Source organism: Staurois parvus, unplaced genomic scaffold (assembly GCF_062004578.1).
Source record: "Staurois parvus isolate SC_StPar_1 unplaced genomic scaffold, SC_StPar_1.0 ptg000421l, whole genome shotgun sequence".
Classification (NCBI taxonomy): domain Eukaryota; kingdom Metazoa; phylum Chordata; class Amphibia; order Anura; family Ranidae; genus Staurois; species Staurois parvus.
Window position 1 is genome coordinate 107,707 of NW_028318217.1, and position 24,257 is coordinate 131,963.

The window sequence follows — 24,257 nt, forward strand, 5'->3', positions numbered from 1 at the left end:
ACCTTCTTGCTGCTCCTCACTACACACCAGATGTGATGTCTGCACCAGACACTCCCAGAATATATACACATGAACTGGAATGAACTACTGATGACTTCTTTCTGGTTCGCTTCTTGGTTTCCCAGTGCATCCTGGGATATCTCATACCTGCAATATCAATCAAAAAAGAGGGCTGTCTCTGAATAAAAGCCTCTCAAATGCTGCAGGTGCTGTTAGCGAGCTTTGTCATAGACTTCTACAGAGGGTTTGAAGCACCAAGAAATTGACATGGGGTATAATTTTTGAAGAGAAGCAAAGCAAACACAACAGTGTGAACAGGGCTGTAAGGTGACCATTTTATCTAGTGAGAGGTGCTTTGATTGGCATTCAGAGTGCTTTAAAGGGTGTCCAATGCCACATTTTGAAGCGAGTGTAAATTAGCCCTCAGTGGATTGGCCCAAGAATGTTTTTACATGAATTAACATATTGTTAGAATAAGTATGTCCAATGAAATCGGGAAAAGTTTGCACTTTGTGTATTTTATTTTTTGAAACTCAAGTAACATACAAATTGCTTATTTAGAATCAGGTAATTGATTGACCCAAAATCTGTATTGTTATATATAGTGGGATTTTCAGTGATTTTACAAATCTGCATGAATAAATCCTTTAAAATGTCCCAACAGGCAGCAACAGTATAATTTGTTTCAGAAGAGTTCTACCTTTTACCATTAAACCACCATCCTGGAGCTCCAGGCCATGACTGTGTAGGCAGGTGCAGTCTATTTTCTCCACTGCAGGTGGCGCTCAATTGCAGCAGAATTGCAGAGGGAGAGGAAGTCAGAAGGAACGTGCTCCTCTATGGTTTCCTGGGTCACTGGGGAGACAATACGGTTGGATGCTGCCACCCCATGTTACTCTGACGGCCATCTTGGGTCAGGCAGAGTCTATTTAAGACCCTGTCTCTGTGCTCATTTTGCGATTGGACAGTGTAGAGACAGGTCACCTTTCTGTCAGGGAAAGCAAATAACAGTAGGGAAAGGTTCCAGGTGAGTATACACAAGATAGGGACACTCTATCCTTCCAGGAATTCTGCCATTTAGGCTCAGACTGGTCAGGATGTATTCCACCCTCAGAGACAGACGCTGTCGGCACATCTGAGACCTACTCCACTCCGCATTCCTATTAAGAACTGTCAGTGTTCCCAGCCGGGCACCTACCTGCTGGGCGGTTTGTATTGTTGAACTTTGACAACTACAACTGGACTTTGTGTAATCACTGCTGCACCAAGCTGCACCCACCCGCAACTGTGCCTAAGTTAAGATGACATCATCATTCTGCTGCAGACAGGAGGAAGCGTTTTCTTAGTCTCTATCCTCTCAGTGATCAAACTGCATACAATGTAACTTTGTAGCAAATCACAAGGTAGGCTGCAGTAGGGGGCTGATCTGCGTTGGATATTTGTGAACACAGCCAGGAACTGCAGAGGCAGCAGGATTAAGGGTGCACTCACACTGGGCAAAGCTGAACTGAGCTGCATTCAATTGTCCCCCCCTTCCCCCACTGATCTGCACTCACACTGGGCACAGCTACATCACCACCTCTGCTAACCAGACCACAGTGATCCCTGCCTCTGTGCTCAGCCATCTATGGAGAGTTCTGTGCTGGCTTGCACTCATTTGGATGTGAATCCTGGGCATGGTACACCTAACCTTTCCCATCCATAGTTCAGGGCACTCACACGACACAAACAACCCGGAATAAGGGGGCGACCTGGGCCCAGGCTTGGTTAAAGCTGCCAGTGTGAGCGCACCCTTACCAGAACTGGGTCATCTCTGAACCAGCAACTCAGTCCAGGAAGTAGATGGTGAACCTGCATGACGCCTGAACAAAGATGGTGCCATATTTTGGAAGATAAAAACAGATGAAGGCATTGGCAGGAGTCCTACGAGTCCTATGAGAGGTAATAATTACCTGAAAGGGTTAAACTGACACCTAACATAAAAAATATTTCTGATGCTGAGCCCGCTTTAAAAGTCCCCCCCCCCCGAGTTCTATGCCCCTCCTCCATTATGAGGTGTGACATTTTTCATTTTTAGATTGTGTTTCATTTTAAAACCAGCATGAAGGACACATCTGGGATCTTTATTTTAGTGCGCAGTTACTCCCCATTATGCATCAAAAGCCACCTCGGAAAAATCGCCCTACCATGGCGGACAGTCCGTTCTTCAGCAGGGTCACAGTGCCCGAGGCCACCGACCCAGCGACCACCTTCTCTGCAGCAACAACGGCTGGCTGTGTGGCCAGGACAACGGTGCCCCTGGCAGCGGCAGCACCAACCACCCCGTACAGCCCGATCCCCGCCGTCAGGCCCAGTCCGATGGCATTGCAGGTAAAACGTGTGGTGTACCCGGAACAGAACTTCTCCTGTTCTTCCTGCAGATGAGACTCCAGCTCTCTCAGCACACTGGCATGGTGGGTGGGGTTGGGACCCATCAAGGAGGCAGTGAACTTTTTAGTCAGATCCTCCACCTTCTCGGAGATCAGCGTCCTCATGGTGGATGGTAAGAGGTGGGAAGGCTGAGAGGAGATAGAAAAACAAGATCTATGAAACCATCATTATCTTTTGGATGCATGAGATTCACTTAAAGGGGAACTCCACTTTAGGGACTTTAACCACTTGCTGACCCTGGGCACCTCGACGTACCGTACATCACTCTGAACCTCTGGGTTTACAGGCACCCGTGCACCCCCTGCCTCTTGTGCTGTGGTTGGACAAAACACAAGTTCGTCATTAGGCTTGCAACCAATGATTTTGGCTTTGAACCTGCTGATTGCTGTGGTCAATCACAGTATAGAGCAGCGGTTCTCAACCTGTGGGTCGCGACCCCTTTGGGGGTCGAACGACGCTTTCACAGGGGTCGCCTAAGACCATCGGAAAACACATATTTCCGATGGTCTTAGGAACCGAGACACCGCTCCTCTGTCTGTTTCCAGGTGTGGGCGGGATGACATGCCGCCCCTGTCATCTGGCCACACCCCCGGGATCAATCCTCGCCGTTGATTGGCCGCCGGAACTGTAGCTCAGGAGAGGCACACAGGCGGCCAATCACCGGTGAGGAGGTGGAGCTTGGAGAGGAGGAGCCGAGCGGCACCGCGAAGATAGAGCGAGTGAAGAGGAGCAGAGCGACTGGAGAAGGAAGACAGCTGACAGGTAAGTGTCTGTACCATGGGAGAGGGAGGGAGCGAGCGAGCCCAGGCTGGAGCAGGGGTCAGCAAGGTAAGTATCATTGGTGTTAGTGGGAGGAATAGTGCCCAATCATTGGTGTCACTAATACCAATGATGGGGCACTATTCCTCCCACTGACACCAACGATGGGGCACTATTCCTCCCCCCACTGACACCAACGATGAGGCACGATTCCTCCCCCAAATGACACCAACGATGGGGCACGATTCCTCCCCCCACTGACACCAATGATGGGGCACTATTCCTCCCACTGGCACCAATGATGGGGCACTATTCCCCCCACTGACACCAATGATGGGGCACTATTCCTCCCACTGACACCTATGATGGGGCACTATTCCCCCCACTGACACCTATGATGGGGCACTATTCCTCCCACTGGCACCAATGATGGGGCACTATTCCCCCCACTGACACCTATGATGGGGCACTATTCCCCCCACTGACACCTATGATGGGGCACTATTCCCCCCACTGACACCAATGATGGGGCACTATTCCTCCCACTGACACCAATGATGGGGCACTATTCCTCCCACTGACACCAATGATGAGGCACTATTCCTCCCACTAATACCAATGATGGGACACTATTCCTCCCACTGACACCAATGACGTGGCACTACTCCTCCCACTGCAAAATTACAGTTATGAAGTAGCAACGAAAATAATTTTATGGTTGGGGGTCACCACAACATGAGGAACTGTATTAAGGGGTCGCGGCATTAGGAAGGTTGAGAACCACTGGTATAGAGCTTGTGTTAGTAAACACACAAGCCTGATCTGGCTGCTTTTTCTCCCTGGTTTCACTTGAAATCAGGGTGGAAAGCCAGCCAGTCTGTAGATGAGCAAAGTCAGCACACATACTCTTGTTAAGGTAAGGCTCGATTCATATGGCCGCAACTTGGGATCCGACTTGTGAGGCCCCAAGTCACATGACATGTAAAATCCCATAAGAGATGTCTTAATTAGGGTCTTCTATCCAATTTGTGCACATATGCTTTACTGGAACGCACCTCCTCATCTATATTGATGTGATTTGGATCTGACATTAGCACCAAAGCCATTCTAAAGTCGCACTCAAGTTGCATCAAAGTTGCCAGCAAATTGCTATGAAGTCACCTAGCAAAGTGCCAGTTAGCTTCCCTCCCAGCCAGTGTTAGTTAGTACCAGTCCCTAACTGCCCACCACACTGTCACAGTCACACTATAAGTCGTTGATCACTACCATTACTAGTATGGTGTCTGTCCAGGTCCGTATTCTGATCACTGTCAGATCTATACTTGTGTCCCCAATAGTATAGTGTCCCCAATAGTATAGTGTCCCCAATAGTATAGTGTCCCCAATAGTATAGTAGCCCCAAAAATGTAGTTTTAGGAGGCCCAGCCCCGATCACTGCTGGTTTTGCGACATGCAGCAGAACACATTGTGGCTTACATTTATGAGGACATTTTATTTTATCGGATATGTTTTATAGCAGAAAGTAGAAAATATTGGGGTTTTTTTTTTCATTTCATATGTTTTGGTCTTTTTTCATTTATATAATACAAAAACCCAGTGCTGATCAAATGCCAACAAAAGAAAGTCCTATTTGTGTGGGAAAAAAAATGATATAAATTTCATGTGGGTACAGCGTTGTACGACCACACAAGTGACAGTTAAAATAGTGCAGTGTTGAATAGCAAAAAATGATCTGATCCTTCTGGAGCTCAAGTGGTTAAACGTCTCAGATTCTCCTAATTCCAGCTAGTACTATCAGCAATAGAATAAAGAAAATGAAGCGGCATCCAGTCAGGGATCACATGACCAAACCCGTCTGAGCCCATTGGCGGTTCACTACCAACCTCGTTTTTTTTCCTCTGATGTGGCCACTCACCTGATTGCTGAGGAATTCCCCCAGCTCCAACTTGGTGTTCTCCAGGGTCTTCTGGTTCATAATGGCATAAAACATCTAGAAAAGAGAACCGGAAGTGAGAGATGGTGGTACGTGGCCATATATGGGAAGTGACCAATCACAGTGGAACTAGTTGGGTTTGTGCAAACCAATTGGCTCGTCCATAATTGTGATGTTACTCACAAGCAGGGGCGGACTGACAACTCATGGGGCCCCCGGGCAATAGGGGATCATGGGGCCCCTGTGCCCTTGCCCAAACTCAAAAAAGCCTATGAAAAAGGTACCAGGGGAATCTCATGGGGCCCCCTACTGACCTTGGGCCCTCGGGTAGTGCCCAAGTTTCTAAATGGTCAGTCCGCCCCTGCTCACAAGGGTCAAAAGCTAACAAAGAAATTTGACTCCTCTCTTATGCTCCTCTCTGGGGCCATCAGTAGAAATCATCAGGGCCCTGTTCACCTCACCAGTTAGGGCCCCACCTTCCTCTGGGCTCTGTGTGACTGCTGATGCTAGTATATGCAATGATCGGGAACCAGAGGAATGGGTTAGCGCCAACTGTGTGGGGGCGTGGCTGATGAGGTTAAGCTGACATCCTCAGCCACGCCTACAACATTGCCTAGTCTGCTGTCCTGTGCTTCTGGGTCCCGCAGAGTGCTCAGAAGCACGATTACCCACGTGGAGACTCCAAGACTGGGTTATGGAGGGTCTATGCAGAGGGCAGTAGTAGGAAGGACATTCATAGGTGGTCTTTGCTAGGCCCGCCCCTGCTGAGCCATGTATGGCATTACTACCTGCACCCCCTTACTGGTGGCCATGCCCCTTTCCAATTAGAGGACAGAATTCTTTATGTGTATATATAAAGGTCATGAACTATAGCAAGGAAAAATCCATCAAATCAGTTAATCTGAGCTGATATAATAGTTTCTTACCTCCATCGGCGTTGAGAAGCCATATTTTTGTTGCTCAAGAACACCAACAAATTCCTAGAAGGACAAACAAAGACATTGATGGAGTATCACACAGAGATTACTACAGACTGCAATCGTCATGAAAAAAAAAATGAGGAAGCATTGCGGGAGATTTACTAAAAAACTGGAAAGTGCAATGTCTGGTGCAGCTCTACATAGAGACCAATCAGCTTCCAGGTTTTAACTGAACAAGTTAGAAGCCGATTGGCTACCATGCACAGCTGCACCAGATTCTGAGTGCTCCAGTTTTAGTAAATCTCCCCCATAGTGTCACCACATGAGGACCTTCAATAGATCCTTAGATGATGGTGTACTGTTCGTTGGCTTAATGCCATTGGGGCACCATTAAAAATGAATGGCACCTCAATGCAGTAACGCATCTCGCCAAGCTGCGCCGGTAGAAACGAGCCCCAAGTGGTTTTATTGTATGAATCCTGAAGCTGCCGGTTGACGAGAAGGTTCTGCTTTTGTCTTCTTCTTCCATCAAACCAGAATGTGAACCATCTTCATACCAACCTTCAGCACGGAGGGAAGGTGTGAGCAGGTGAGGAGCTCCCCAGTCCGGTCCGTCTTCGTCCGGTGCCAGACGCCTCTCACCACGTCCGCTATGAAAGTGCGCAGGTTCTCCTGGAAGTCTTCATCCATATCTGTCAGGGGGGAGGGCAGATGGGGCAATTATAATGTGACCCAGACAAAGACAACCATTACTAATCTATTCTGGACATTGTGTGATTCTACTGGGAATTTCCATCATGGCGGACCACCCGTGACATCAATCAACACTGAACGGTGTCCTGCAAAATGCCTTGCTCTAGAAATGTCTGTAAGGCTCAGTTCACACTGCTGAGACCCCATTATCGTTTAATTTCCACTGTGACTACGCAGTACGACTTGCTTGCAATTTTGGTGTGACTTTAATGCAACTTCAGTGGGAATTTATTCACAGAAGCAGCAGTAGCATAGATAAGGATTCCTATTCCACTTTGATGGATGACTGTTTTTGTTTTTTTAACTCTTATCCCAGTTCACACTACTGCGACTTCTGATGTGACTTGAGTTGCACAGAATTGCATAACATAGGAAATCACATTTTTTTTTTTTTTTTTAAGGATGCCTGTGCTAATTGCACTACTTTGATGCGAGTCCCAGCCCCCCAGACTTCGTTTAACTCGCAGACGTCACATCAGCATAGATAAGAAGCATTCCTGAAAGACTTCCATAAGATCCCACATGGAAGAAAAATATATTCGAAAAATATTCTTCCCAAACATATTGACATATATTTGAAATACTACAATTTTGGCCGTATTCATTATGTGTGTTGAAATGCGTTTTTATTACAAAATATATGAAACATATTTTTAAAATTACATTTCAAATATACTGCATGTCTTTAAAAATACAAATCTACATTTTTGGAATGCATTTACAAATATATGTTAACATTACTTTTTTATATGTTAAAAATAAAATCTGAAGAATATATTTAAATATTTATATATATTTATATATTTTTAAACATATAAAAAGTCTGATGCCTGTGCTGCTTTTTTAACATATAAAAAAGTCATTTTAACATATATTTGTAAATGCATTCCACAAAAGTAGATTTGTATTTTTAAAAGACATAGAGTATGCTCTATGCTGAAATGCAGTTTTATTATGAAATATATGAAAACATGAAAAATGCATTGTATACTGTAGTCTTTAAAAATACAAATCTACACTTTTTGGAATGCATTTACAAATATATGTTAACATTACTTTTTTATATGTTAAAAATAAAATCTGAAGAATATATTTAAAAAATATATATTTTTAAACATATAAAAAGTCTGATGCCTGTGCTGCTTTTTTAACATATAAAAAAGTCATTTTAACATATATTTTTACATTTATTTGTAAATGCAGTAATATAAATTACTTTATTTATATGTTAAAAAAATTTGAAGAATATATTTAAAAAATATATATTTTTCAAAAAATGTTTTCATATATTTTGTAATACAAAAATTATCTATCTATCTATCTATTATCTATCTATCTATCTATCTATCTATCTATCTATCTATCTATCTATCTATTATCTATCTATCTATTTATCTATCTTCTATCTATCTATTATCTATCTATCTATCTATCTTCTATCTATCTATTATCTATCTATCTATCTATCTATCTATCTATCTATCTATCTATTATCTATCTATCTATTATCTATCTATCTATCTATCTATCTATCTATCTATCTATCTATCTATTATCTATCTATCTATTATCTATCTATCTATCTATCTATCTATCTATCTATCTATCATCTATCTATCTATCATCTATCTATCTATCTATCTATCTATCTATCTATTATCTATCTATCTATCTATCTATCTATCTATCTATTATCTATCTATCTATCTATCTATCTATCTATCTATCTATCTATCTATCTATTATCTATCTATCTATCTATTATCTATTATCTATCTATCTATCTATCTATCTATCTATCTATCTATCTATCTATCTATCTATCTATCTATCATCTATCTAAACTATATATAGATAATAAGGCCCACACTGTAGTATTTCAAATATATGTCAACATATTTGGGAAGAATATTTTTCAAATATATTTCAAAATATATTTTTCTTCCATGTGGGAGGGGAGTATTCTGGGGGTTTAGTTCAGCTATAAGGCTCGGTTCACACTATGAATCGGGTATGAACCGCACTGCATACCTACACCAGTCACATGCGATTCAGTGCAGTACGATATGAGCCCATTCATTTTGAATAGGCTCCAACTGCACCGCATCCACACCAAAGTCATGCAGGCAGCGATTTTGGGAAGGCACTACCACCGAATTGCATAGTCATTTTGTACCATGCGATCTGGTGCAGGGAAATGCACTACGTTTGTGACCTGCATTTGGGGTGTCATTAATATTGCACTGACACCCACTGCAGATGGCAAGGGAGATCCATGCACGTTTCCCACACCGTATTCTAGTGTGAACCAAAGCTAAACGATAAAACAAACTGAAAAGCACATAAACTATAAGATGATTACTGAGCGCCATGTGGGGGGGTCATTACCTTGAAGCCGCCCCTGCCCCTCTACTGTTATCCCTTTGCCTGGATAGGGGAGCAGGAAACAGCGGGTGTGACTGCTTTTCAAGCCCCATAACACTTTAGGATAATTGCAGCCCTTCTGGAGTTTCTGTGAGGGGGAGAAAAGAGGGACACGTGTGTGACAATACTAGCTTAGAGCCAACAAATCACAAGATCAAAGGGAAAAGACCATCAAAGAGATAAAATCACAGAACCAGAGCTTGCTGCAATATTCAAATTCAATCAAAACATTTCTCCCTGCAGTACTTTTTTTTACCAATACATGTCTGATGGCGAGCATTATTCACCCTACTTCCTCAGAGCCCAGGTCGTCCTAGACCCACCCCAGCATGTTACTGGACAAACATTACTATAACAATAAAACACAACACATGTAAGCACTGCTGGATGTTTATTGACTTATTGGAGGTTATTGTGGATTGTCCCATGGCTGACCCCAATGGTCAATTATATAACATTTTTATACTCCATGTGACGTTTGATTCGTCTGTTTCAGGGTCATTTCTGCTCCAAATAATGTTCCAAAGGCGTCTTAGAAAGCGCAAGACTCTTGATATCCTGGAGCTATTAGGTGGAGGTGGGCTCTGTGCAGTGCCAGATGCTGATATCCTCTGCTTAGTGGTAGTTGGTGGTAGTCTCTGCCCAATGGTAGCTGGTGGTGGCCTCTGCCCTGTGGTAGCTGCTGGTAGCCCCGGCATGGTCCTAGGTGGTAGCATAGGACATGTGGTGGCCAATGATGGTCTGTTATGACTTGTTTGAGCCGATTCATTAGTAGGCAAGGTGTGAATAGGTGGTCTGCTGTGCACAGTTCCATCCACTGGCTCTGTGGGCCTTATTCCAGTTGAGGACATACTATGGAGGGTGACAGTCCATGGTGAGCTTTGCCTGATTCTTAATGCCGTCCTATGCAGTGTATCAGCTTGTGATCTGCTCTCTTCTATGGCAATTGGCTCTGTCTGCACTGCCCTACTAGTTAGCTCAGGTCCATCAGTCTGCATATTGCCATCTGCCTTGGTCATGGAGGGGCCTTCAGATTCCCCGAGGTCTGCTGAGAAAGTCCTGACCCGACCAGTTACAATGTATTCTGCCATGGGTAGGGTGACCCCATACCTGCGCGACAGCTGGCGTGGGGTGTAGTTGTAGTATTCTGGCTGTGGCATCTTGGCTTTCTGGGGCAGATCCTGCTGGGCTCTTCTCAGGCTACCAGTGTCCTGCTCTGTCCAACTGCCATGTGTGACCTTCCAACTGCCATGTGTGACCTTCCAACTGCCATGTGTGACTTTCCAACTGCCATCCCCTCACCCTGTCCATAGTAGATGAGATCATTGCTGGGGGCCAGGCTCAGCTTGTGCATAATGTACTCATCTACAGTGAGTTTCTATACATCTATAGATCATTTCTGCTCACATATAAATTAATGGCGTCATTTAATCCGTATGATTCACAAAGAAAAGAGTATTCTGTGCATTGCACAGCAGAGCCTAGTACACAGGATCAGAAAATCGTACAAAAAATCCTGCTTTCTAAGCGATCGTACGATAATCTGACGTTAGTACACGGCTTTAGTCTGAAATTTTTTTGAAGGGACAAAAAATGAAAATATTTCTTGTAGGACACCAGATCGTACAATTATCATTTGAACAGTACAATTTTCAATCAAAAATACAACACAAATACATGACATCACTTCCGAAATTTCTTTCTGTTGTACAAGAATTTTTGTAACTTTAGTAACCTCTTCACTTTCAATAGGAGACCAGCATACAAAAACAAAATTAATAAAACCCCCACGAACGATCATTCATCTGATATTCTCATCGTGTGTACGGGGCATTGGGTACTCCGAACACGTCTACACTCAGATACATTTAAAAAGGAAACCAATGGAGGGAATGGAGGTCTAAACAAAGGAGCGTAAAACAAAACAATGTGAATTCAGCAGTCATCTACAGCAGGGTTAGGAAACCTCAGTAGGCCAATTGAGCTTAAACTACAAATCTCATCATCCCTCTGCCTCTTGGAGTCATCCCTGTGGCTGTAGGTCTTGCAATGCCTCATGGGACTTGTAGTCCCACAACCACCGGAGTGCTGAGGTTCTGGACCTACAGTATAGAACTTCACAGGAGTTGTCACCGTACTCTCCAATAACCCCACTGACCTACAAAGGATCTCATATTATAGTATAACTAATAAAAAAAAAAAAAAAGTTTTTCTGCGTTTTCGATAGAGAGGAGATAGATTCGACCCCCTGTCAGGTTTTTGCTGCCGTCTGCAACCCCGTTAGGGAGATTCACCCTCTCCAATTCCACTATCACAAAATGTGATAGGAAATCCCAAATTTTGGGTTGTCACCAGAACAGGAATAGAGGAGAAATCTTCCAATGGGGACACTGGTTCTGGTGGCAACCAGGGATTCCCTCACTTGGGAGGGATTTGCTCTCACTTTCTGTTTTGGCTGTGGGACAGGAAGTGAAGGCAATTCTCCCTAATGGGACACAGATTGTGAAATAAGCTGACAGGGGTTATAACCCTCCCTTACTAGAGTATAGATAATAAATGACAAAAAAAAAAAAAAAGTTTTCCTTTAGTTCTCCTTTAGGGCACTCCCCACGCCAGGAGGAGAGGAGATGGTTAGCGCTTCTCCCTGGCAGTACTAGGGTTGTCGGTTCGAATCCCAACCACGTCAGTACCTGCCTGGAGTTTGCATGTTCTCCCTGTGCCTGCGTGGGTTTCCTCCAGGTACTCCAGTTTCCTCCCACACTGCAAAGACATGCTGGTTGGTGAATTGTATCCTGTCTAAATTGTCCCTAGTATGTGTATGTATGAATGTGAGTTAGAGACCTTAGATTGTACGCCCCTTGAGGGTTAGGGACTGATGTGAATGTAATTATATATTGGGGAGCACAGTAGCTAAATAGTTAGCACTTCCGCCTGGCAGTACTAGAGTCGTTGGTTCGATTCCCAGCCACGGCACCTCCTGCCTGGAGTTCACATGTTCTCCCTGTGCCTGCGTGGGTTTCCTCCGGGTATTCCAGTTTCCTCCCACACTCCAAAGACATGCTGGGAGGTGAATTGGCTCCTCTCTAAATTGTCCCTAGTATGTGTATGTATGAGTGTGAGTTAGGGACCTTAGATTTTACACCCCTTGGGGGCGGGGACTGATGTGACTTTGCAATATATATGTAAAGTGATGCGTAAATTGACTGTACTATATAAGTACTTGAAATAAATACATTTTTATATATCTTCATATATATATATTTACACACATACACTGTATATACACACACCCATTACATATACTGTATACACACACACATATATATACGCCATCAATTTATGCAACACTTTACATATATATGTATGTGTGTGTATATATATATATATATATATATATATATATATATATATATATAATATGTATGTGTGTGTATGTGCACATATACAGTTGCAAGAAAAAGTATGTGAACCCCTTGGGATTACGTGAAGTTTTGCATGAATTGGGCATAAAATGTGCTCTGAACGTCATCTAAGTCACAACAATAGAAGAACACAGTCTGCTGAACATAATACTACACAAACATTAGATGTTGCCATGGTTTAATTGCACATAACATGTAAACATTCACAGTGCAGGGAGGAAAAAGTATGTGAACCTTTGGACTTAATAACTGGTTGACCCTCCTTTGGCAGCAATAACCTCAACCAAACGTTTCCTGTAGTTGCAGATCAGACCTGCACAACGATCTGGAGTAATTTTGGACCACTCCTCTTCACAAAACTGTTTCAGTGTAGCAATATTCTTGGGATGTCTGGTGTGAATCGCTCTCTTAAGGTCATGCCACAGCATTTCAATCGGGTTGAGGTCAGGACTCTGACTGGGCCACTCCAGAAGGCGTATTCTGTGCTGTTGCAGCCATTGTTTTGTTGAATTACTTGTATGCTTTGGGTCATTGTCCTGTTGCATCACCCATCCTCTGCGGAGCTTCAGTTGGCGGACAGATGGTCGTACGTTTTCCTGCAAAATGTCTTGATAAACTCTGGAATTCATTTTCCCATCAATGACAACAATCCATCCAGGCCCTGAGGCAGCAAAGCAGCCCCAAACCATGATGCTCCCTCCGCCATGTTTCACAGTGGGGATGAGGTTTTGATGTTGGTGTGCTGTGCCTTTTTTTCTCCACACATAGTGTTGTGTGTTCTTCCCAAACAACTCAATCTTGGTTTCATCTGTCCACAGTATATTCTGCCAGTAGTGCTGTGGAACATCCAGGTGCTCTTTGCAAACTTCAAACGTGCTGCAATATTCTTTTTGGACAGCAATGGCTTCCTCCGTGGTGTCCTCCCATGTACTCCATTCTTGTTTAATGTTTTCCTTATTGTAGATGTGTCAACAAAAATGTTAGCATGTGCCAGAGATTTCTGTAGGTCTTTAGCTGACACTCTGGGATTCTTCTTTACCTCATGCAGCATTCTGCGCTGTGCTCTTGCTGTCATTTTTACAGGACGACCACGCCTAGGGAGAGTAGCAACAGTGCTAAACTTTAGCCATTTGTAGACAGTCTGTCTTACTGTGGACACATGAACATCAAGGCTTTTGGAGATACTTTTGTAACCCTTTCCAGCTTCATGTAAGTCAACAATTCTTGATCGTAGGTCTTCTGAGAGCTCTTTTCTGCGAGGCATGGTTCACATCAGACAGAGCTTCTTGAAACCAGTAAACCCAAAACAGGTGTGTGTTTTTTAAGGGCAGGACAGCTGTCAGCAACACATCCAATATCATCACACTGATTGGAGTCAAGGTTGGCTCACTCCTGGCCCCAATTAGCTCTGGGAGAAGTCATTAGGCTAGGGCCTCACATACTTTTTCCTCCCTGCACTGTGAATGTTTACATGTTATGTGCAATTAAACCATGGCAACATCTAATGTTTGTGTAGTATTATGTTCAGCAGACTGTGTTCTTCTATTGTTGTGACTTAGATGACGTTCAGAGCACATTTTATGCCCAATTCATGCAAAACTCCACGTAATCCCAAGGGGTTCACATACTTTTTCTTGCAACTGTATATGTGTGTGTGTGTGTGTGTGTGTGTGTATATATATATATGTGTGTATGTATATATATATATATATATATATATATATATATATATATATATATATATATATATATACATACACACACACTTTCCACATGTTGGGGGGGGGATCGTTTGTTTACATATGTATTTATTTACTACAGGTAATATATTATAATATATATATATTACCTGTAGTAAATAAATACATATGTAATCAAACGCCCCCTCCCCCCCCCAACATATGGAAAGACTCCTTCACATAATCAATGGAGAAACAGCGGATTTGTTATCCATACAGACAGACAAGACAACATGAGAGGAATGGGGCGGTGTACGGATCACACTGCTGGAAATGGGACATATAGAATTTACCTCGATTTCCCGGTTGATATAAAAGCGGGCTGCGTCTCTGCCGCAGTGACTGGAGTCGTGCCAATCCCGGATCAGAATATCCAGATACTAAAAGAGACATTGCGTTTAATTTCATGGTAATGGAAAACTATTTTTTTTTGTTAAATGTATATATTATATTGACATTTTGACAGGACAGGTGGTGAGGAGGCAATAGATCACCTCCTCACTGCCTGAAAAAACACCCTCTGAAAAGCGATCCACTACTTTTCAGCGGTGTGGCAGTAATAGCTGCTCATGTGAACAAGTGTCTGTGCAAAAAAAGCAAAAACAAAAAAAGCTCTTCAGGCCTTCAATGAGAACCTTGAATTTATATCGCTCCCCTGCAGTACCCTCAATTTGCCACAAGATGCCCTCAGTCTTCTGGGTTGAATGACACCTTTGGTCACTCAGCTGGAAAGACAAAATGTGCCAGTGCAAGGTGTCATGGCTCCGCCCCTGAGATGGCATCTTCATGGTGACCTGCACTTACTGTACAATGGTACAGAGAGCAGCGCTGATATCATATAACTGCTCTCTGCATCACTGACCACCCCTCAGCCTGGCAAAGAGGATCTTGTGGCATCAGGTATCTGGTCTAAAGACTTCAGAAAAGTCACATTTAAAAAAAAAACCAAAACACACAAACCGCATACCATAAGGTTTTGGGAATCTTCAGGAGAAGGACAAGGGGGAAGATCGGGGGAAGAAGGCTGAGGATGGAGTTGGGCTTTAACGAGAACTTGTTTTAAAGGCACAGTGGATTTTGTTGCAGCACACATGATCTATATTTTTAGGTGAATTAAAGGAGGCACTCACCTGTAGCCGCTGTGCGCCGTACTCCTCCCCCATGTGCAAATACATCTGCAAAGAGATTGGCGCAGGTTAGAAATGATCACATAAATACTGTGAAGTTAGCTCAGCCAGTCAATTTGTCCAGAGTTGTACAGACAGGCAGTAAAAATGCAAAGGAACTCCGATTCATCTGTAACATTGAGGGAGTATGCTTCGAGAGTCACGCTGCTTGTATTGATGTGCAGCTTCTGTTGGGTCATGGCCGTCCATTATATGGGTGCAAAGCGCCATCTAGTGGAGGGTACTTGCAGATGTATTTCACTGGTTTATAACTGATGCCATGGCATCTGCTCCCTATGAGCTCTCCAGATCTTCAACTCTATTACCCAACACCTTCTCTCTTGCCAAAGATTAGGTGTAACGGAACCGGACCCCGACTGCACTAGGGTATTTCCGTTAAATTCCTGCTTCCCTGTCCGAACACAGATCCACGGACACCACCGCTGAACCATACAAGAGGAGACAGCACCGGACTTGAAGGATTCCAGGAGAGACTGCTTTATTTTAACACAGATACAAGATATATACACAGGGCAGGGAAATACACACCCAGTTACAGGAAACACATCAGCAGGCAGTCCCATCAGGGGGAAGGGCTGCCGGAAACACCCCCCACCAAGCCAATGCACAAACACATCCCATAATAGTTTGCTCCCAAGCAAGACACACAATAGAACAATGGGACCACGTGGCAGTAAACAATAAACAGCCCCCACACCCCACCTATACATGTCTAAACAATATCAGGACATTTCACCCTGTACCCCTAACAGGCACAGGGTGACTTACACATAATAGGGATATGGGGAGCTGAGACAAGGGTCTCCCCACCTCTCTAAAGGGGGCTGTGTTCCATGGGCCCCCCACCCAAAGTGACTCCCATCACATTAGGCCACACCATCCTTATGGCAAGCTCAGGGCTACTAATGAGCTGTCCAAAATAGATTACAGGGCTAATAAGTAGTGGATGCGTACGCATTCGTTTTTGAGAATAAGGATATCATTTATTGTCATTTTGGACAGTGGTCTCCAAACTGTGGGCCTTTGCTTGCCTTTATCTGGCCCTTGGGGCACCCTTCCATCCACTGACACCAATAATGGGGACCATTCCTTCCACAGACACCAAAGATGGGGCACTATTGCTCCCACAGGCATCAATGATGGAGCACTATTTCCCCAAGAGACAACAGTGATGGGGCACTATTCCTCCCACTAAAACCAAGGATGGGGCATTTTTCCTCCTGCTACAATTAACAATGGGGCATTATTCCTCCTGCTAAAACCAATGATGGTGCATTGTTTACTTCAACTGATGCTGGGGCTTTTTTTACTCCAACTGGGCACAGTCCGGCCCCCCAAAGCCTAAATGACAGTAAACTGGCCATTTGTTTAAAACGTTTGGAGACCCCTGCTTTAGGACTTGCCAAAGATTAGACCACACCATCATCATGGCAAGCCCAGAGCTACTAATAAGCTGGTCACCATTAGGCACTCACCTCCATATAGTCCAGCTCCGTCTCCTTCAGACAACTGGCCACATTGAATATCTACATGGAATATAGATTAAATAAATTAAACATGGGATCTATAGATACTGATAACAGATAGTGACGAGCATTCTGTCTCTTACTTATATAAAGTGTACCGTGTCTATGCTTACATGTGAGTACTGGTTGCAGGCATCAGTGTACACTTCATTAAATAATCAATTATACACTCATCGGCCACTTTATTAGGTTCACCTATTCAATTGCTTGGTAACACAAATTGCTATTCACCCAATCACATGGAAGCAACTCAATGCATTTAGGCATCTAGACGTGGTGAAGAATACCAATTGAAGTGACTTTGAACGTGGCATGGTTGTTGGTGCCAGACGGGCTGGTCTAAGTATATTAAAAACTGCTGATCTACTGAGATTCTCAAACACTACCATGTCTAGGGTTTTACAGAGAATGGTTCGTAAAAGAGAAAATATCCAGTGAGCGGCGGTTGTGTGGAGGAAAATGCCTTGTTGATGTCAGAGGAGAATGGACAGACTGGTTGCTGCGACATTCAGACAGTAGGGTCAGAATTTGGCATAAACAATATGAACTCATGGATCCATCCTGCCTTGTATCAATGGTTCAGGCTGGTGGCGAAGGTGTCATGGTGTGGGGGATCCATCCTGCCTTGTATCAATGGTTCAGGCTGGTGGCGAAGGTGTCATGGTGTGGGGGATCCATCCTGCCTTGTATCAATGGTTCAGGCTGGTGGTAGTGGTGTCATGGTGTGGGGGATCCATCCTGCCTTGTATCAATGGTTCAGGCTGGTGGTGGTGGTGTAATGGTGTGGTGGATCCATCCTGCCTTGTATCAATGGTTCAGGCTTGTGGTGGTGGTGGTGTCATGGTGTGGGGGATCCATCCTGCCTTGTATCAATGGTTCAGGCTGGTGGCGAAGGTGTCATGGTGTGGGGGATCCATCCTGCCTTGTATCAATGGTTCAGGCTGGTGGTAGTTGTGTCATGGTGTGGGGGATCCATCCTGCCTTGTATCAATGGTTCAGGCTGGTGGTGGTGGTGTCATGGTGTGGTGGATCCATCCTGCCTTGTATCAATGGTTCAGGCTGGTGGTAGTGGTGTCATGGTGTGGGGGATCCATCCTGCCTTGTATCAATGGTTCAGGCTGGTGGTGGTGGTGTCATGGTGTGGTGGATCCATCCTGCCTTGTATCAACGGTTCAGGCTGGTGGTGGTGGTGTCATGGTGTGGTGGATCCATCCTGCCTTGTATCAACAGTTCAGGCTGGTGGTGGTGGTGTCATGGTGTGGTGGATCCATCCTGCCTTGTATCAACAGTTCAGGCTGGTGGTGGTGGTGTCATGGTGTGGTGTATCTATCCTGCCTTGTATCAATGGTTCAGGCTGGTGGTGGTGGTGTCATGGTGTTGTGGATATATCCTGCCTTGTATCAATGGTTCAGGCTGGTGGTGGTGGTGTCATGGTGTGGGGGATACATCCTGCCTTGTATCAATGGTTCAGGCTGGTGGTGTTGGTGATGGTGTGGGGGAGATTTTCCTGGCACTAGCATATAAATAAAGTGGCCAGTGAGTGTACATTACAAATAACATTACTTCAGATCCTTCCTCCATCAGTGTCAGAAAAGGCAACCTCATCCTACAGCTCCATTTACTTTGGGAAACTTTCCTTTAGATTTGTTTTTTTTTTTAAATCTGATCTTTCTCATAACAACTTGATAAAACATTCCACATTAATAATTCCGCTACCAAAATTAGTGTGTGCTGTAAATTTCCTCCAGCATTGTTCCCATTTCTTCTTGTTGAGGTGACCATTTTGCTGAAGCCCAGAGCCCCTGAGCAGCACTAAACCTTTAGGTGGTCAGCAGATTGGCATTTACAAATCTGGCACATTGCCAAAAAATGGAGAGCAACTGAGCATGTGCAGAGCAGGATGAGGCAGTGTACTAGTGGATTTTAAACAGTATGGGCACTTTTTTAATGTTTTAAATAGCTATACCTGCAAAAAAGGGCCAGCCTGGAGTGATCTAGCAGGAGTTTATTTTCTGAATCAAGGTCCACTTTAAAATATAACTTATTTATTTCCTTTTCCCTCCTGTATAAAATAAATCCCAATATCTACTTACACTCTTCATCCTGGAGTAGAACAAGATGTGCCATTCCACCCCTTTCTTGTTAGTCCACCTTATCCGCTACATGCCCCCAAGAGGGGTGTGGGGCCGATGATGACACAGGCTCATAGTGTTCCAGGACTGAGAGGCACCCAACTCATTATGTGAGCAGCGCTCAGTTCAGGAACAGTACCTGTTGCTGCTGCCGAAAAAACCCAAGGAACAATCTTCTGGGGGTGTAAATACTGGAGGTCCGCTTTAAAGCAAAGCTCCAGCCTCAATTTTCCAGTATCTGTTTCTGGTGCTTGGTGGAAAGCTGTGTTGTGTTTTAATTTTCTAGTTTTCCCTGATGTGTGATTAATTTTCTTCAAAGAGCATTGCAGCAGGCACACTTCTTGTCTGTGGGGCACCCAGCCTTCCATATGACCCACTGACCATCATAGACATACCCTCTTTGCTCTAAAGGGTGTCAGTCATGGCTCCTGAGTCCTTTGTGGTGCAATTCATTCATAGAGCCAATTCAATTTGGACAAAAAGGGGGATTCCTGTAGAGCCCACCTCCTCCCTCTACACAATGAATCCCGAGACTCAGAAATTCCTCTGCAGCAGTTGGCATGTTCCTCAGACTAGTGTCTTATGCTGCGTAGTCTGATCTGAACCAAAAACACATCTTCTGGTATACTTAATTTTACTGTCCACACATGGGCAAAGCTCTGTGTATAAGATAGCCATGATATATCAACTGCTGTTGTGGGTGTTACTGCAATGATGTACTGGCTCCATCTGACTCCTCCCACATTATTGTTATTATTGCATTAACTATGATTCTAGGTCTATTCTGTGGCTAACTGGCTGGCAGCAAATAGGAAACAAGGAATATTCTCATATTTGTCTTACCAGATGGGAGCTGAGCAGCATGGACAATGCAGAGAGTTTAATGCAGCTTTCCCGGTCTCCCTCAATATCCAGCGATCCCTCTGTGTCCAGGATGTAGACTGCCACCTGAAAAGAGGTTGTTACTATGAGAGGACACCAAGTAGCACAGATTACAGTCAGAGAGGACCATTTGATGGCTTCCAAATTCTAGAACAGCTGTTCACCAGAGTTCCCTCAGAAGTTTTTAGGGGCTCACTGAGCTGTAACTAATTGATCACTTGTCTAATGGTGGCTGCATAGTTCCCAGGCCAATACAGCTTAGAAGAGCCATCTGCTTGATACTTATATCTTATCCTAAGGGTGGCATTCTGACTTCCACTGGCCACCATTGTAAGCAGTATTTTTGGTCATTGGCCACTAATACAAGGGACATTTCTTCCACCAATACATTCTTCCCACCGAGCACCAATGTAAGGGCCATTCTTCCCACCGAGCACCAATGTAAAGGCCATTGTTCCCACCGACCACCAATGTAAGGGCCATTGTTCCCACCGATCACCAATGTAAGGGCCATTCTTTCCACCGACCACCAATGTAAGGGCCATTCTTCCCACCGACCACCAATGTAAGGGCCATTCTTCCCACCGACCACCAATGTAAGGGCCATTCTTCCCACCGACCACCAATGTAAGGGCCATTCTTCCCACCGACCACCAATGTAAGGGCCATTCTTCCCACCGATCACAAATGTAAGGGCCATGCTTCCCACCGACCACCAATGTAAGGGCCATTCTTCCCACCGACCACCAATGTAAGGGCCATTCTTCCCACCGACCACCAATGTAAGGGCCATTCTTCCCAATTTTTCTTTATTAAAAGTCTCGCAATCAATAAACATAAAATATTATACAGAATATAAAAAAAATTATATATATTTACAGCAAAACGAAAATAAACATAGCAAAATCTGCTGTCAGACAAAAGCAAACGTCTCAGAAATGAACTTGACATAATTGGGGAAATAAATCGTACTACCACTCACATCACTACACCAGACATCAAACCTGTGAGGTCAAGAAACCACCTCGCCCCCCTTATGCATGCAGCCCTTCTTCAAAAAAGATCTTAATCAACAAAAACTACGGGAGTGAAAAGAACAGTATAAGGAAAGACCCCCTCACCCAGAGATGGACAGTTCACCAAAGGCAGGTCTGATATTCCTCCACGCCCTTATCCAGACCGCCCGAGGCTCCCTGCCCTTCTCAAGACCCCGAATCTTCCCAACCTCACCCAGAATATCATGCACCACCACCTCTACAGGGAGGACTTTCTTCCGGATGGTAATCTGACACCGTGCGTTCCATGTGAAGTAACGGACAACTATACTAACTAGAAAAAGTGTATCCAAATCAAAGTCCCAGTGAGATGGGAATGCCCCGTACACCCACTCCGCATAACTCATGCGATAGAGAAAGGGGATGCCCAGAACCCTCCCCACCCTTTTATACACCTCTATGTTAAAGGGACACAGGAGCAGAAAGTGGTCCATAGACTCCACCTTACCAACACACTCTGCTCTAGGACAATCTCGATCATCCACAGGGCGGTGCTTCAGGTTCCCTCTCACATAGAGCCTTCCATGGAAAGCGAGCCAGGCTTGATCCCTAAACTTCAAAGGGATTCTCTCCAAGTTAAACGCAATCCCTCCCTCATTACGGAGCCTGGGCAATCCTTTAAGGCCAGTGACACACTGAAAGCAGAAGCCAAAATCCTCTCCTCCAGAAGCTTCCTGGGAAGAGACCTGATATCCTCCACTGTCACCTGCCACTGCCGAAGTATTTTCAGACACGGGGCAACATAAGCCGGGAGCTTGCCATGTCGGACTCTCAGACTTTTCACTGGGCCGCCATCTTCCCAGCAATGCAGAAAAGGCCTAAACCAAGACTGAAAAATACCCACCCATCCCGGCGGGGTCTCTGCTAACATATTACCAAGATTGTACTTTAAAAAGAGCAAAGAAAAGAAAACTATCGGGTTGACCATTCCTAGGCCACCCTCCCGCCTGGACAGGTAAGTTACATTGCGTTTGATCAGGTTCAGCCTGTTTCCCCATAACAGTTGGAAAAAACAGCTGTAGACCCGTGCATAGAGAGATACTGGCAAGATACAGACGAAGCTGACATATAAAAAGATCGGGATCAGGTAAGTTTTGATCAAGTCAACCCTCTCTCTCAAGGAAAGCCTCCATCTCTTCCAGCTTGCTACTTTGGCATTGGCAACTACCAACCTGCTTTCCCAGTTTCGATGACCATAGTCACCAGGACCAAATATGATGCCCAAAATTTTAATTTCCTGCTGGGGCTCTGGGAAGGCATCCGGAAGTTCGAAGCTTTCACCCTCCTCACCCATCCAGAAAACCTCACTCTTTTCATGGTTGACTTTAGAGCCAGAAGCCTCCGTGTACTGCTCTATCACAGAGACCACCTCCTGCGCCTCCTCAGTCCCAGAGATAATAACAGACACATCATCAGCATAGGCAACGACCTTCAAAGGCGGCACACCAGCAATGCCCAGAGGCACCCCGCACAACGATGCGCCCTCTAGCCTTCTTACAAAGGGGTCGATTGCGAAAGCATATAGCAGGGGGCTCAAAGGACATCCCTGGCGCACACCAGAGCTGACCTCAAAAGGCCGCCCAACCCAACCATTAACAAGTGGGAAGCTCTCAGCCCCTTTATATAATGTCTTCAGCCAATCTATAAACCTCCCCTGCAGGCCGTATCTACCAAGCAGCAACCACAGATATTCATGATTCACTCGATCAAAAGCTTTCGCCTGATCCAATGCCAGCAAGTACTTTCTCCATCCAGCAGCCCTGCATCGTTCCAAAGCCTCCCGGATAGCCAAAACTGCTGAAAAGGTACTTCTACCTTGGACCGAACAGTGCTGATGGCTGGACAACAAATCGCCTGCTACTGACGACAAGCGCCAAAATAGAATCTTTGCCAAGATCTTTCTATCAACATTGAGAAGACTGATGGGGCGCCAGTTCTCAATCATTGAGGGGTCTTTACCTTTTGACAGAAGAATCACAGCGGATTGCCTCATGGAGGGAGGGAGCGAACCCTCTTCTAGACAGCTGTTAAAAACCTCCGCTAAAAAGGGAGCCAGAATGGACTTAAAACACTTGTAAAATTCAGCTGTCAATCCATCTGGCCCAGGCGATTTTTTGGTAGCCAGCTTGTCTATAGCCTGAACTACCTCATCCGCTGAAATTGGTTCTGTCAAATTCATCAAAAGCAATGCACCATTTCCCAATCCTGGAGTAGAATCCAGAAAGCTTTCCATCCTGTCCCGGCTAAGGTCCTTTCTTCCCAGGAGGTCTGCATAATACGACCCAAAGATCTCCAAGATCCCTGATCTGGACTTTATCAGGGAACCCGTACTGTCTTTCAGGCCAATGACCGTCTTAACTGCTATGCCTTGCTTACAGTTCTGGTAAGGATCAGGTGAGTGATATTTCCCATAATCCCTCTCCAGAACCAAGGAGGCATGCCGGTCGTATTGACACTTCCTAAGAAGAAGCTTCACTTCAGAGATCTCCCCTGGATCCCCTCCATACGAGACAAGACGATCAAGCTTCCTCCGCAAATGCTGGTAGGCAATATACATACCAAGCTGCTTCTTCTTACTTATGGCCTTGAAAAGTCCAGTCGCCCTTTGTTTCACAAGCTCCCACCACTCTGACTTACTGCTGCAAAAGTCCAGAATAGAAACCTGTGCCTGAAAAAAATCCTCAAAGGATTGTCTTACCTCTACATCTTCCAGGAGAGCCGAATTCAGTTTCCAGACACCCCTTCCCCTGGGTGGAGTGTCCGAGGCATTCAGAGTCACAGACAGCATACAGTGGTCAGAGAACTCCACCGCCTTCAACTCAGGAGCCGAGAAAGCAGAGTTCTCCTTTAAAAAAAACCTGTCTATCCTGCTCTGACTATTCCCTCTCTGAAATGTGAACCCCGTGCTGCCAGGGCAGTGCTTAATGTGCACATCTACCAGGCCTGCCTGTCTAACCAAATCTCTGAGAAAACCGCTATCATAACCCAGCCTGTCTATGGAGCCTCTCCTGTCTATGGAGCCTCTCCTGTCTTCAGGCCTAATTATGGTGTTAAAGTCACCTCCAAAGACAACCTGCTGGGACATAAAAAGGAAG

General features: G+C 44.7%; 1 protein-coding gene across 2 annotated transcripts in view; it reads right to left on the reverse strand.

Annotated features, from left to right (window-relative positions):
* Nucleotides 1-498: 498 nt before the first annotated feature.
* Nucleotides 499-24,257, reverse strand: part of LOC149454669 (RING finger protein 112-like) — a 41,429-nt gene continuing 17,670 nt past the window's right edge. For both annotated transcript variants that reach the window (XM_089687224.1, XM_089687223.1), the window contains exons 5-13: nt 20,069-20,173; nt 17,043-17,093; nt 15,511-15,555; nt 14,674-14,760; nt 9,184-9,307; nt 6,604-6,734; nt 6,049-6,102; nt 5,105-5,179; nt 499-2,558 (exon numbers count right to left, since the gene is read on the reverse strand). In XM_089687224.1, coding sequence (XP_089543350.1) covers nt 2,157-2,558; nt 5,105-5,179; nt 6,049-6,102; nt 6,604-6,734; nt 9,184-9,307; nt 14,674-14,760; nt 15,511-15,555; nt 17,043-17,093; nt 20,069-20,173 — 1,074 coding nt within the window. In that variant the 3' untranslated portion in view covers nt 499-2,156. The remainder of the gene's footprint in view (nt 2,559-5,104; nt 5,180-6,048; nt 6,103-6,603; nt 6,735-9,183; nt 9,308-14,673; nt 14,761-15,510; nt 15,556-17,042; nt 17,094-20,068; nt 20,174-24,257) is intronic.